Raw genomic sequence first — 16,025 nt, forward strand, 5'->3', positions numbered from 1 at the left:
GTCTTACATATCATATGTTCAATAACTTTGTGATTTGACTCAATTCTTTGATTTCCAGCCAATGCCTTGGCAGCGTTTCCATTCAGTGCAGGGAAAAGTACAAAATATTCAGTGCAAGTGGTGAATTACTTATGTCTGTATGAATTAGCTCTCACAACTTCTTGGAGAAGATACACCATCAGTAGCAGATAAAACTGCATCATTTCAGGCTACTGTCACCTAAGCTCCATTTGACAGGAAAGAAAATACACTCAGCATTTGCCTGTGATGGTTTTTTATTGCTCTGCAATACTCTCTAATGCCTTCCAGCTGCATTGAGGACAATTTGTTCATTTCTCTCAGTAATCAAAATGTGTTTTGACTAGTAAGTCCCTATTTAGTTTTTCTGTAATCGTTTTTCTTAATGGGAGTATTTTCCAGATGTTGTGTTAGTCTAGTCATCCGGGCCCTCTTCCAAGCCCTGTGGAAAGTTTGCTGTCATGAGCTGTCATTGGTGGTGTGTTTAACAAACTGCCTAATTACCTGACCCCAGCACAGCTCCAAAGCAATATATAAGGACTCTGGAACAGCCCTGGGAGCAGACACACTCTCTGCTAGGTAAGTGCTACACCTGTCTCTACCCAGAACTCTTCTTCAATAGGAGAACAAGGAACTGGGACAGAAAATCCAAAGTTTTCCTTTTGAAAGAAGATTAGCTTATGTTTCCATTTGACATATTTCAATGTTAGGTCATGGTTTATAAAGTTATGTTGCTGAATAACTAATGTTCTGTCAGTATTTGGTTTTATTATAGGTTTTCATTTCTCAGTATTATAACTTTAAATGTTGTTGTGCTGAAGTGTACCCATGTTAGAAGATTACTGTGACTGTAGTCTTCATGTAATAGAATTCTGCAAAAATTTATTTCTATTACTTGTTCATAATGAATTTCTATAGTCTTACTACAGAATTTAATGGCTAATTGACTAATAATCAAGAGGGAATTTATGGAGCAATACTAAATTAGCGATTTTTCCTTCAACAGTTTTATTATTTATTTTACATTTTTATCAAGCTAGTCTTTGTATATGAAGATATGCACAGCATTTTAAAAATTACAAATTAAGTGAATTGCAGATAGTGATGTGAGATTATTTCTTTTTAGGAATGATGTCGTACCTGAAAGTTATGATCATATGGAACATACTATGCTTATCCCTGGTGGTCCTTTCACTGTCCTTGATTCCAGAAGTGTCTTCTCAAGGTACTGTAACACACAACACTGAAGGGAGGCTGTCTAGGAGTGTGTGACACACACTAAGAATATTTCAAATGCATCTTCATAAAAAGACAAGGTTCTAGAACTTTATTGAGATAGGAAATATAATTCAGTTTTATCATCACTGAATATTTTCATAAATAAATTTTGGTGTAGCATGGTGCTCTTTTTTGAGGAATAAGATAAAAATATAAATATAATGTAAAATATATATGAACCTATTACTTTTTCTTTAGGCAGCCTACAGAGCCTCTTGCCCTCATACTGATGTATTTAGCCCTAGTGATTTGCAATTTGATTTAGAAAGAATCTAACTTGAGAATATCCACAAAGTTTGGCTAGAAATATTTCAATAAGCTCTGGGAAAGAAATGTCTCTACCTTGCTAAGTGCTTTCCCATTAAATGCACCATTATTACACCACTGAGGCAAATTTAGGGAATTATTTGTCTAATGATACTTCAAGCTCTATAATTAATTCCTTACTAAAGTAACACTGTTATGGTGAAGCAGAACATGCCCCCTAGCAAATCCTGTGCTGTTGCAGTTCTCTAATAGCTCTCAAATTTTCAGGGGGATGACACTAGGTGTTACTTGCTGGTAGAAAGTGATTTATTACTACTTGATAGCAGAAAGCACAATGTCATGTATCTGAGAAGTTCCTCAGGGCACACCCCATGCCAGATGCGATCTCACGTTGACCCCTTGATAAGTGATGCCTTCCCACCTGTTTCAGCAAAAATCAAGACTTTTGCCAACAGCAACCAGGACTATTCAAGCACTTCCTTACAAGTAACTCCATAACTTACAAGCCATAAACTTAAAAGAAACAAATGAAGGAAGAGGTGCAACTATTGGACTACTACATATTATCCATATAACTACTGGACTTATTTTCTTTCCATAAAGGAAGAAGGGTTTAATATATTGGGCATATATCCATAAAGGAAGATGCCCATTTTGTCTTTTCAATTGCTGTATTAATAGCCCAGTAACTCAAGTCCATTAATGTCTCCAGTTGTCCCTAGGTTCCACTTTTCTATTTGTGGCAAAGTGGTAACAAGCATTACAAGTACTGGCTGAGAGTCCCTGTATATGTAATAGATATAATATTTGTTGTCTCATGCTCTTCCTTCAGAGACACACACGTGGAGTGTGTGCTGTTAGCAATTGTCTTTGGTGTCGTGTTGTGTTACATGTTATTTCCTTGTTGTTCCTCAATGTTTCAGCTGATTATCTGTTTGGGCTTGCTGATTGTTCAGCTTCTTTGTTTGTATTTAGGGACGCTTCACTTGTGGTCCTGCATGTTTCATGTCCAGAAGAAGCTGTTAGCTGGTTGTGTTAGCAGAGATTTCACAGAGGAAGTGGGTATTGCAGGGTGAATATCTGATTTGGCAGCAGAAGGTAGCAAGGCACTGCTGAGCTGGAGTGCTCACAGGTTAAAGCAGGACACGTCCTGATGTCTTGTTTCACCACCTGTTATCTGCACCATTTCTTGTTATCCAGCATTTCCCAGCAGTCTGGCAGTAAAGCCATTACGGGATGAGCTTTTCTGTTAGTGTGCTAGTACATAATCTTCTAATTACCAAAATGTACTTCATAGGAGTTACAGGGCTAGATCCCAACTGTTCTTAACCTGAGAGCTGATACCAAATTCTTCCCTGACATCAGGGAAAAAATATAGTGTAGGGAGTAGGCAGATTTTGAAACTTCCAATAAAAATGGTTTCAGGGACCTGTATTTATTATGACCGCGTTCTCCAGTTTGCAAGCTAGCCTGATTAGATGGGTTATTAGGAACAGCATTACCAACAGTAAAAATCAGACACCTAGGGGGTCTGTCAGGTATGGGTGTGCAGATGCACACCTGTTGTCATACAGAGGGTGAATCAAATTGGAGAGTAAATCAGCAAAGCTGATATACTGTCAAAGGGACTAGTTTGGAAGTCTGTGGTCATACTACAGAACCAATCCTCAAGGATTCCTTAGTTTTCAGAAGAAAAGGGTTAAGTTAGCTCAGTGGAAGACCCCTCTAACCTGAACACATGCTGCTGCTGGTCCTCAGGCTGGTTCAGAGCAAACCTCTGCTCCCCACACCTTCAGAGGTGGGGTGGGTCACACCAGGCCCTCATCTTCTGCAGTACTGAGTGAAGAAACCACATTCTGTAGGAAAAAAAGAGAGAAGCTTTAGTCCTTTTCCATTCAGCATTTCCTTAAGGACTGTTGTTGTTGGGCAATGCTTACACCAGTGTTGTGTGATTTTAGATGTATCAAGCTGTACAGGGAGATGTGGGGCAGGGTATTCTAGAGATCATGACTGCCAGTGTGATTTTAACTGTCACCACTACATGGAGTGCTGCCCTGACTTCAGGAAAGTCTGCACAGTGGGTAAGTTCCCAAACACAACCAGCTCCTCTCCTCAAAATTCCCCTCCCAGCTCCCTACCACACCAGTGTCTCCTCTGAATGCTTAAATGTCTGTTGGTTGGCTGTGTCCTTGTTCCCTCTCATATATGTACTGTTGTTCCCCTCAAATATTCAGGATAACCTCTTGCAATCCAAAGAAAATTGTGTAGCCAAGCAAAGAATTTTGCTTTTTACACAGCAGAACTAGGCAAGATCAGCAAAAACTGTTTGTTTTCTACTCCTTAGTGCATTTGTACTGTATGTGTCTGTCTCTTAAACAAAGAGAAAAAGTGGTAAAAGCCAATTTAGGGTTTTGCAGAAAGAAATTCTGGCATATTCCAACTCAAATTTAAACTGTGGATGCTGTGGAGTCTAATCCAAAGCCAGGATTCCATTCCATATAGTCCATAGACAGAAATTGACTCTGGATTTGAACCATGTCCAGAGTCTGCTAGAAAAGGTTTTTGGATGAGTATTAATTTATCATTTATTTATAGGCAAAGCTGTACAATGTAAATAAAAAAGGTTTTTCAAACTGCTTTAGTGAGCATTAAAAGCATTTTCTTAGCAATCACCAATGTCAGAAATGTCAGTGAATTGGATAACAGTAGTTTGTTACACTACACTGTGGTTCCAGTAGGGTTACAGGAGTAACAAATACTTCTCAGAACCAGCTACACCACTGAGTGTTGTTCAAAATGCAGACCTAGCATTCCCTAAAATTCCAGTTCTGCTGCCCAGACACACACTGGGGACACTTTGCCTTTCAGTCTCCCCCATCCTCATTTTTCTTTGTGGGGGACATCAGCATTTCTCACAGCTGAAGATGCAGAGTGAGGCATTTTAATTATGGAGACTATTTATTCATTGTGGGTCAGATTCTAAAGGTATTCTGGCTTCTGCACCACATTTAACTAAAAGTTTAAGGCTAGAGGAAGTCTTCCCTGTTCTACTCCAAATCAGTGAGTCCAAGCAAGCACAGTAGGTGCCATCCTGAAAGGATACAGACAGTCTTCTTAAGGACTGTTTTCCAGCTAGTGTGGAATCAACACTGACTAAATGACAGAAATGCCAGGCATTATTTATGAATAAAAATTTACCTAAGATAATAAAAATAATTCTCACCTGTGCACGTGGGATGGATCCACTTGTGGCACCAACACTGATTCCACAACTGCAGTAATCCAAAGATGTTCAGAATCTGCCTATACAGCAATCCTAATTTTTCTTGATAGTGATTTAACTGTATAACATGATTTTATGCCTTGTGTGCCACAGGGACAATGACTTCAATGGAGACATATGAAGAGAAAGCTCTTTTTCTGAAGTCTAATAGCTTTGTACATGGTCATTATTTGATACGAAATAGCAGTTTTGGTCAGTGAAGTTTCAGAAGTTAACCAAACATGAAATACTAAAATCATGTGGTTATTAATCATGTCAAAACATGGTATATAGTCCTTTAGTACTAATAATTAAAGAACTGTATTAAACAGTTCTTAACTGGTCTCTTGGGGTAACTTGGCTAACCTGTTCACACAATTAGGTTGCAGTGTTTGCCTGGACACACCAGGTACGCTTGGTTGTGACCTAATTAGGTGAATTATTTTTCAGAAATGCTTTGGTAGACACGTCATTTTTGTTGCAAAGGGATACCCTGGTGAACACCTTCCTGCAAACCCAGCCCAGAATTTAAATATCACTCTTGAGATCACCTCTCTGTGGCTGGAGAAGCAGAACCCTCATACGGTGGGACCTGGCTAAAGTGAATGCGGCAGTCAGGTTTTATCACACTGTCAATCCAATGTCACTGCCACGGCACAGTGCCCTTCCGGTGGCACTGCCTGATCCAAACCCCACATCAAAGACAAAGCCTGGATCAGACCAGGATAAGCACCTGATTTTATGGAGCTGCTCTTGGCACAGCTCGAGCCAATGACTTCACTGTAGAGAGGTCCCAGCGTTGCAGGTGAGCTGGCCCAAAGCCTGACTGTGCTCTCTGCCCCTGCAGCCGCCTCCTGCGAGGGACGCTGCTTCGAAGCCTTCGAGAGGGGCAGGGAGTGCGACTGCGACGCCGACTGCGAGCGGTACGGAAAATGCTGCCCAGACTACGCCAAGCACTGTAAAGAGGGTAAGAAATTCCTCCATCTGTTTCTCAAAGACATGTTTAAGCAGAGGTGCTGTACCGTAAACAACACTGTGTGGGCTTTGGTGACAGCTGAAAAACAGAAAACAGAACAAAACAAACCAAACAAAACAGAACAAAAATAACAAAACCAATTTCACAAACAAATTGGCCAACTTCTGAAGCATAAGCACTTTATGGAAACATCCAGGTTGATATCCTGGAAGCCATCACCAAGATGTGAATTCTGAGGTTAAAGTTGTATTTTACATTTGGCTCTTTTGGCACTAGCCATGCTCTGTTGGAGCCCTTCCTCAGAATAGCACGTGTAAAGATAAGGTCTGCACATCAATAATAGAATTCAGCGAGAGAAATTGGGGAATCAGAACAGATTTGTTTGAAAAGGCCTTTTGAGATCATTGTATCCAACCATTCCCCCAGCACTGCCAAGGCCACGACTAAAGCATGTCCCCAGGTGCCACATTCACGTAGTTTTTAAATCCCTCCAGAGATGGGGACTCCACCCCTGCCCTGGGCAGCCTCGTAACCTAAACCTCCCCGGGTGCTCCTAGGGGTCATTTCCTCTTGTGCTATCCTATGTTCCTGGGAGCAGAGCCCAACCCTCCCCCAGCTGTCCCCTCCTGTCAGGAGCTGTGCAGAGCCAGAAGATCCCCCCTGAGCCTCCTTTTCTCCGGGCTGAGCCCCTTTCCAGCTCCCTCAGCCCCTCCTGGTGCTCCAGACCCTTCCCCAGCCCTGTTCCCTTCCCTGGGCACGCTCCAGCCCCTCAAGGTCTCTCTGGCCACGAGGGCCAGAACTGGACACAGCACTGGAGTCCCTCAGCAGTGCCAGCACAGGGCACAGCCACAGCCCTGGGCCTGTGCCCACACCAGGGCTGGCACAGCCCAGGGGCCACTGACCTCTGGTCCATCTTGGCACACCTAGCTCACATTTAGCCACTGTCCCCACTACCTCCCCTGGGCCTTTTCCACTGTGCAGATGAATAAATGAATTGCAGTAAAAAGCTGAGTTCATCTTATAAAAACAAGGTGGAAGGTTCATCTCCCTTAAAATCCCCACCCATCCAAAAGTGGGGAATGGCTACTCTATGCCTGGGGATAGTAATACCTGGACCTCCAGACCACTTGCTTGGGGTCACCACAAGCAGTCACTGGCAGCATATTAGAGATGCACATCCTGCATTCTCTCCATCTCAAATCCAGCGTGGGAAGAACAGCCCAACCCAGAAACCCATCCTGTGAGGCAGGAGGGAGGAACTGCATGTCACATGTTGACAGGGTAGCAAGAAAAAAATTTAAGAAAACACACATTTTACCTTTAGGCTGTAAGCTCAGTCCAGGGCAAAATCAGTCACTTCTTTTGTTCTGTCCTTTTCTGCAGAGCCTGGTGGGGTTTCAGCTGAGCACAAAGGCACAGATCTGGAGGTGCAGTCCCGCCCTCATGTAGCTTTAAGGACACCAGCAAATGAACTCTAAAAAACAACAACAGAATATGTTTAATTCCATCATGTCCTTAAACCTTTCTGGTACCTACAGACCTAAATTAATTTCTGTCAAGACACTTGACAAGTGGCGCTTGGCAGGGGGTCATTGCACCCACAGAGCAGCGCACCTCCAAGCAGCCAATTCCCAAAGCCTGCAGTGTGACACACAACACAAGTCACAATTATCATTTGGTTCTCTTCACCCAAGTGGTCCCCAAGTGCTGGGATAGCATCTTGGCTTTGCCACACAATTGCACAGTAATTTAGGCTGAAATAGAGTCTATATCCAGCAGACAGATGCTATGTCTTTTGACTGAATGTCTAGAAAAGTGTCTTGGAAGCATATTGAGGTGAATTTGCTGCTTATGAGGCTGCTTAATATTTCCCTCTTTCTGCTGAGTTTATCACACCCAAACACTCACAAAACACTGTTAAACCATTTCACATCAGTTAAAATAGAATGAAGAATTAATCAATTGTTCCTAATCTTAAAGAATTTTTTTCTGTATTGTACTAAGCTTTGCTATCAATTTTTGTCAAAAAATCCAGCAGAAATCCCCCAAAACACTGTACTCAGTATTTTGCTATTTATGTTATGTGCGAATAACTGAGAAATCTGTTAAACCTCTTGGAATAAATTTGCTGTTTTAGCATCCTCCGAACATTTTTTTCTGTATAGTAAAGGCAACTGTTCGATGCATATCCAGAGCTCCCTGTTAACTTCCCTGTCCTCCAGAAGCTCTTTAATCCCTGAATACCTGTACACACAAAAACAAAACATTCCCCTCCCCAGCAATTGGCTTCCAAAGGAGTCATTCAGCTTCAACTACAACAATTTCTCTCTCTTCCTCAATAAATGTTTCAGGATATAGTGCAATACCCAACCTTCCTTGCTTTGAGCACTAGCTTGCTGTGAAAGGAAATCTTTTGACACCATGGTCATCCCTTGGAGATAAAAATCCCATTCCTTTTGTAAAAAGCTGATTACACACACCTCTGGCAGTTACCAGCTCCCTTGGCTGGATCAAAATAATTTGGCCAGGTCCCTGAGCTCCGTCACATTTCCTTCACAACTAACAAGTTACTTCTACAAGGCTATGCCAGTAGCTCATTTCTAATTGTACAATTTGGCCAACAATTAATTACAAAATATTATCTCGCTCTTACTGGATGCAACTGAATTTCCATTCACTCTTCAGAACTGGAAAATCTGAACACAACCTCCTATTTCTCCTAAAACTCAGCCTGCTAGAAGTTAGCTTAATACCCATGTTGTTTCCTTGGTCCATGCCTGCTTTGTAGCTCCTGTCTCCTTCAAGGAAACCATTTCTTTTAAAATGCCTCTCCAAAACAATCACTTGTGTAGAATTATCACATCTGAAGAACTGCAAGGAGATTATCTAAGTAAATTCTTGCCTAATGTGACAGCTCTCCTATTTCCACTAGAGTTAGTTATCTGTAGTGAAAGTCAAGTAGTAAAAAGTCATCTGTAGTGAAAAAAAAGACAAATTTTCAGAACATAGAGCTCTGCTCAGCATTAATTTCTTTTCCCACCTCAGAATTGCCATTAGCTAATAATGCCTCACCTCAAACTTCTGGGAAAAATATTACTTCCATCTGTGATGAAATACTTCAGGATCAAAAGGGTATTTTTGCTCTTTTTCACACAAATACTTGTGTAAATAATCCTGTAAATGAAAAGAAACTTAGTTTTAAGTAGAAGAGGGTGACTGAAATTTTGTAATCACTCTTATACGGTTGAAACAAAGCACCTATAAAGATAAAATAATCTGTTAATGGGAGCACTTCTCTCTTTCAGCACACACAGAAAAGCCAACCCCGGAGACTCCCCCAGAAAACAAATCAACATCTAAAAGGTCCTCCACAGATGAGGAAGAGTCACCAGAGGAAGCTGTGGAAGGTAGGCAAGTATATGGATGCACAAGGATGGGTGTTACCTGAAGGAAAATTAAAGACCATTTTCCTGCTCTGGAAATAGAAAGCTGATCCTAGACATTACCAGACAGTTAGCAAGCTTGGAAGCACTTGGTTTATAAACTGATTACCTCACTGAGCCCTCAGGACTTTGGAGAGTTCACTCAGCACAGATGGTGCAGAGAGGTGATGTCTCCTGTGTCTCTATTGGGCTGTCACACACATCCTCCAAACACAGGGTACAGACCATTGTCAGTCTTGGACAGCATCCATGCCTGGAACAGGAAGGGTGGGACAGTGGTGAACTGGCAGCACAGGAAAATGTCCTAGCAGGTTTCTTTAGCTCCAATCAAGCCAGCCTTAGGCTGCTTCAGAGAACACATTTATTTATTTATTCTGACTGGAAAATATGCTGCTTTCCTGTGTTCTTTGGTAATGTGTTCCAGCATTTGAAGTGATAACTCAGGAGACCAGTTTGAACTTGAAGCACAATTGAAAAGACACTAGAAGTCAGTCAATATTTTAATCCTCCCAGCCTCTTCCTTTTGTTTTAGATTTGGAGTACTTATTTTCCGCTGTTCCAATTTCCTATTACAAAAAAACCCAACCCCCAAACCAAAAAAAACCACAAAATCCCCCCCACAAAAACCTAAAATCCATGTACTGGGTTAAATGAAAGAAAATTAAGGAAATTCAAATAACCAGTAACAGGATCCCAGCTGGCTTATGGTATTTCAGCTACAAGGGATGGCAGTGAAACCTATTCTGCAATGTACTGCTCATACTAAACACACGTTTGTGAATGCAGAACTAATCTGCAAAATCTCAGAGAGACTGCTTAGGGAGCGATTGAAATGCAGAAGCATTTACTGTTCTTCTTGCTGAATAAGGATTTGACTCATATCAATGTAACTATAAATAGAAGTAAGAAGAGCCTTAAATCCATACATCACAATGAGGAAAACAAGCCAAGGAACAAAGAGACAGCAGGAGATGCAGTCAGGGCTCTGTGTTCAGGAATGATTTTCATCTTACTTCCCTACCTCCAGGTTGTTGGTGCAGACTAAGTTATAATGCAGGGCAGTGGAATAAATCAAAATAACAGATTGAGAAGGGAAGTGTTCTGTCAGAAGGACTATTTTTCAAAGTGGCTTCCTTTCCATGAAAGCAGCAGGAAACCCCAGGCAGCTCCACCAACAGGCACCAAACTAAACCATGAACCTGGGGCAGCACCCGGCTGGCCAAATGAGATCACCTAAAATTGAGCTGAGCTGCTGCAAAGTCCCATGCAGACAAAAGGAACTCCCATTTCACCTGGTCCAGGTTAGTTTGGCCGTTAAAAAAGGACTTGCTATTCCAAAGGAAGCACCTATAGCTAATGGGTGTAAAACAATTATAGACAATAGCTACCTGCATGGTAAATCCAATGGCTGAACCGAATTTGTATTTGTTCTGTAGATCCTGAAATCCAAGTGACCACTCCTGCCCCAACCACAGAACCTGCAGAGACAACCCCTGAGGCCACAGACGAACCAGCGACTGAGGCTGAGCCTCCCACTCCAGAAGCAGCAGAAGATGTGACCCCTGACGCCACAGAGGAGCCACTGACTGAAATGGACCCGACCGACCTGCCCCCAACACAAGACCCGACCCCTGATGCCACCGAGGCAGCAGCAACCGACAGCGAGCCTCCCACCAGCCCCACGCCTGAAGAGACAACCCCAGAGGAACCGACAACACCAACACCAGAGGAGACAACCCCAGAGGAACCGACAACACCAACACCAGAGGAGACAACCCCAGAGGAACCGACAACACCAACACCAGAGGAGACAACCCCAGAGGAACCGACAACACCAACACCAGAGGAGACAACCCCAGAGGAACCGACAACACCAACACCAGAGGAGACAACCCCTCCGCCGGAGGAGACAACCCCCCCACCATCAGAGGAGACAACCCCAGAGGAACCGACAACCCCCACACCAGAGGAGACAACGCCAGAGGAACCGACAACACCCACACCAGAGGAGACAACGCCAGAGGAACCGACAACACCCACACCAGAGGAGACAACGCCAGAGGAACCGACAACACCCACACCAGAGGAGACAACGCCAGAGGAACCGACAACACCCACACCAGAGGAGACAACGCCAGAGGAACCGACAACACCCACACCAGAGGAGACAACGCCAGAGGAACCGACAACACCCACACCAGAGGAGACAACGCCAGAGGAACCGACAACACCCACACCAGAGGAGACAACGCCAGAGGAACCGACAACACCCACACCAGAGGAGACAACGCCAGAGGAACCGACAACACCCACACCAGAGGAGACAACGCCAGAGGAACCGACAACACCCACACCAGAGGAGACAACGCCAGAGGAACCGACAACACCCACACCAGAGGAGACAACGCCAGAGGAACCGACAACACCCACACCAGAGGAGACAACGCCAGAGGAACCGACAACACCCACACCAGAGGAGACAACGCCAGAGGAACCGACAACACCCACACCAGAGGAGACAACGCCAGAGGAACCGACAACACCCACACCAGAGGAGACAACGCCAGAGGAACCGACAACACCCACACCAGAGGAGACAACGCCAGAGGAACCGACAACACCCACACCAGAGGAGACAACGCCAGAGGAACCGACAACACCCACACCAGAGGAGACAACGCCAGAGGAACCGACAACACCCACACCAGAGGAGACAACGCCAGAGGAACCGACAACACCCACACCAGAGGAGACAACGCCAGAGGAACCGACAACACCCACACCAGAGGAGACAACGCCAGAGGAACCGACAACACCCACACCAGAGGAGACAACGCCAGAGGAACCGACAACACCCACACCAGAGGAGACAACGCCAGAGGAACCGACAACACCCACACCAGAGGAGACAACGCCAGAGGAACCGACAACACCCACACCAGAGGAGACAACGCCAGAGGAACCGACAACACCCACACCAGAGGAGACAACGCCAGAGGAACCGACAACACCCACACCAGAGGAGACAACGCCAGAGGAACCGACAACACCCACACCAGAGGAGACAACGCCAGAGGAACCGACAACACCCACACCAGAGGAGACAACGCCAGAGGAACCGACAACACCCACACCAGAGGAGACAACGCCAGAGGAACCGACAACACCCACACCAGAGGAGACAACGCCAGAGGAACCGACAACACCCACACCAGAGGAGACAACGCCAGAGGAACCGACAACACCCACACCAGAGGAGACAACGCCAGAGGAACCGACAACACCCACACCAGAGGAGACAACGCCAGAGGAACCGACAACACCCACACCAGAGGAGACAACGCCAGAGGAACCGACAACACCCACACCAGAGGAGACAACGCCAGAGGAACCGACAACACCAACACCAGAGGAGACAACCCCTCCACCGGAGGATACAACCCCAGAGGAACTGACAACTCCCAAACCAGAGGAGACAACCCCAGAGGAACCAACAACACCAACACCAGAGGAGACAACCCCCCCACCAGAAGAGACAACTCCAGAGGAGCAAACAACACCAACACCAGAGGAGACAACGCCAGAGGAACCGACAACCCCCACACCAGAGGAGACAGCCCCCCCACCAGAAGCGACACCTACACAAGAGCAAACAACACCACCACCAGAGGAGACACCCCCCCCACCAGAAGCGACACCTACACAAGAGCAAACAACACCACCACCAGAGGAGACACCCCCCCCACCAGAAGCGACACCTACACAAGAGCAAACAACACCACCACCAGAGGAGACACCCCCCCCACCAGAAGCGACACCTACACAAGAGCAAACAACACCACCACCAGAGGAGACACCCCCCCCACCAGAAGCGACACCTACACAAGAGCAAACAACACCACCACCAGAGGAGACACCCCCCCCACCAGAAGCGACACCTACACAAGAGCAAACAACACCAACACCAGAGGAGACAACTCCAGAGGAGCTGACAACACCAACACCAGAGGAGCCCACCACCCCCAAACCAGAGGGAACTACACCAGAGGAGCCAACAACTCCTAAACCAGAAGAGACAACCCCAGAGGAGCTGACAACTCCTAAACCAGAAGAGCCCACAACTCCAAAACCAGAGGAGCCCACAACTCCCAAACCAGAAGAGACAACCCCAGAGGAGCCAACAACTCCCAAACCAGAGGAGACAACCCCAGAGGAGCCAACAACTCCCAAACCAGAGGAGACAACCCCAGAGGAGCCAACAACTCCCAAACCAGAGGAGACAACCCCAGAGGAGCCAACAACTTCCAAACCAGAGGAGACAACTCCAGAGGAGCCAACAACTCCCAAACCAGATGAGACAACCCCAGAGGAGCCAACAACGATCAAACCCAAAGAGCCAACCACCTTGGCAGACTCTCCTGCCACCCCCAGACCTGAAGAAACAACCCCAGAGGAGCCAACAACCCCCAAAACGGAGGAGACAACCCCAGAGGAGCCAACAATGGCAGACTCTCCTACTACCCCAAAACCTGAAGAAACAACCCCAGAAGAGCCAACAACCAAGGCAGACTCTCCCACTACTCCTAAACCTGAAGAAACAACCCCAGATGAACCTACAACCAAGGCAGACTCTCCCACCACCTCTGAAGCCGAGGATGCTCACTCCCCAACCACCCCTGCAGCCCCTGAGGCCAGTAAAGCCACGGCTTCTTCAAGTAGTGCTGCACCCACAACAGTTGGGAAGGACTCCCCCACAACTGGGGCAGGGACAATGCTTTCAGATACCACAATGGAGATCAAGGAGACAACAACACCAAAGAAAGACAGAACTACTCTGCTTAAAGACATTTTCACAGCTGCAACCGGGAAAGACACAGTTACTGCAGCTATGGTGACAACAGCTAAACCAGGTGATTCTCCTAAAGGTGTGGATGACATTCCAAACACAGCTCCTACGGCCAAGGAACCTGTCACTGCAGCAGCTGAATCAGAAACAACTTCTACAGACACCAAGACTGCAACAACAGCAGCCACAGCTCCCTTGCCCAGTCACACTGTGCTGGTAACAACCATTGAGGAAGATTCAACTCCTAAGCCCAGTGAGGCTGTAACACCAAATGAAAAAGAGACAACTACAGACACTGAGCAGGCTGGGCCAGCAGCAGACAAAGAGAGCCCAGGTGCTTCTTGTATTATTGTGGAGATGACAACAGCTGGTAAAAAAGAGGAAACAACCATTAAAGAAATGAGCACCACACCTGAAAAAGAAATGGAAGGTGTCACTGAAAAGGCCCCTGGTACTGCCAAAGAAGAGGTGCATACAGTTACCAAAGAGACCACAACAAGGGATAAAAAGGACACAATAGAAGAAATGTATCTTGTGTCTAATGGGACATCCAAGCCAACAATATATTTCCAGGAGGTCACTGAGGCTGTAGAAGAACCTCATCCAACTGAACCTGAAACTCTACCAGCAAAAGAAGAGCCCGAGATAAACAAGCCTTTAATACAAGCTGGGGACCTGCCAATGTTCCCTGGAGAAACACCAGGTAAGTGCATTCCAGCAGGTACAAAAGCATCAGCAGCTGTGGAATTAATTAAATCCTCCAGGTAGTTTAGAACACGATCTACCATAATTGGTTTCAGTAATTGGTCCTACTGAAAATTGTTTGCTGTAAGTTTCTCCTCCTCCTGCTTGCTATTGTAGAAGATGCAAACAGACAAAAAGTCAAGGAAAAAGATGACAAATTTCTAAATCCCATGAAAAAATTGCTAGAAGTCAGGCTGCATATCCACCCTCCCTCATGGTACCTAACCTGGTATTTTGTAGCCACATACTAAAAATATCATATAAAAGAGACAAGAAGACTATTGTCATGCTTTTTGCCACAAACTTTTTCATGCCTTCTCTTTATTTTAATCAGACATAGCCTGCAGGTTCTTGGGCAATTTTTGAATTAGATACTGAAAGATATTTTTGGGGAAAAAAACTAGGGGTTTAGAGGCAAAATACTTGAATTTCAGTCTAAATGAGATTCATCTTTCCTTTATATTTAACTGCATATATATATTTAACTGCAAGAAAGCATAATTTTTTTTAAGAAATAACAAGAGGGAAGAGAAGCCATTAAAGCAGCTCAAAGGAACAATAAAATCCTAGAGTATGTAGCATCTGAGGTGTTTGTAGGTGTTTTCGTGAATTACAGGTACTTAGGTGGCAATAAGCAAAGACACCCACCTGGTCACTCGGCACTGCCGGGGCCACAGCACCAGAGCCGACCTTCCCGAGAACTCGTCCCCAATGAGGAATTAATCCCTGGCCCACCGGCGGGGCCGAGGGGAAAGCTAAGGCCGTTCTTGTGGAACCTTAAACAAACCCACCTGGCTGTGTTTTGCAGAGAGGAACGACGAGAAGGACCTGTGCAGCGGCAAGCCAGCGGACGGCATGGTGGCCCTGCCCAATGGCACCCTGGCCGTCTTCCGAGGTGAGACTGCTCCGAACATCCTCCACCTGCCCCGGCATGGCCCCGCTCCTCCTTCACCTTACCCAGCTCTGGCTCTGGCTCCAGCTCCGGCCCTCCTCCTTCCCCCGCACAGCGCCGGAGCTCCTCCCTCTCCCTCACCTTTCCCGAACCCAATCCTTCACCTGCACCGTCACCTCCTCCTCCTCTTCCTCCTTCACCTGCCCCATCTCTCTTCCTCCTCTCTTTCCTCCCTCACTCGCCCCGGTGCCACTCACCCCTCACGAAGCTCTCCCGAGCCGACTCCGTCCCCTCCGATC

At 45.7% G+C, this 16,025-nt stretch overlaps 1 protein-coding gene across 1 annotated transcript in view; it reads left to right on the forward strand.

Moving 5' to 3' along the window:
• The first annotated feature begins 1,146 nt into the window (after nucleotides 1–1,146).
• PRG4 (proteoglycan 4) overlaps nucleotides 1,147–16,025 on the forward strand; it is an 18,197-nt gene continuing 3,318 nt past the window's right edge. The window contains exons 1-6 of the mRNA XM_031059174.1: nucleotides 1,147–1,243; nucleotides 3,522–3,644; nucleotides 5,673–5,792; nucleotides 9,107–9,208; nucleotides 10,681–14,797; nucleotides 15,647–15,793. Coding sequence (XP_030915034.1) covers nucleotides 1,147–1,243; nucleotides 3,522–3,644; nucleotides 5,673–5,792; nucleotides 9,107–9,208; nucleotides 10,681–14,797; nucleotides 15,647–15,793 — 4,706 coding nt within the window. The remainder of the gene's footprint in view (nucleotides 1,244–3,521; nucleotides 3,645–5,672; nucleotides 5,793–9,106; nucleotides 9,209–10,680; nucleotides 14,798–15,646; nucleotides 15,794–16,025) is intronic.

Source organism: Geospiza fortis, unplaced genomic scaffold, assembly GCF_000277835.1.
Source record: "Geospiza fortis unplaced genomic scaffold, GeoFor_1.0 scaffold229, whole genome shotgun sequence".
Taxonomy (NCBI): Eukaryota; Metazoa; Chordata; class Aves; order Passeriformes; family Thraupidae; genus Geospiza; species Geospiza fortis.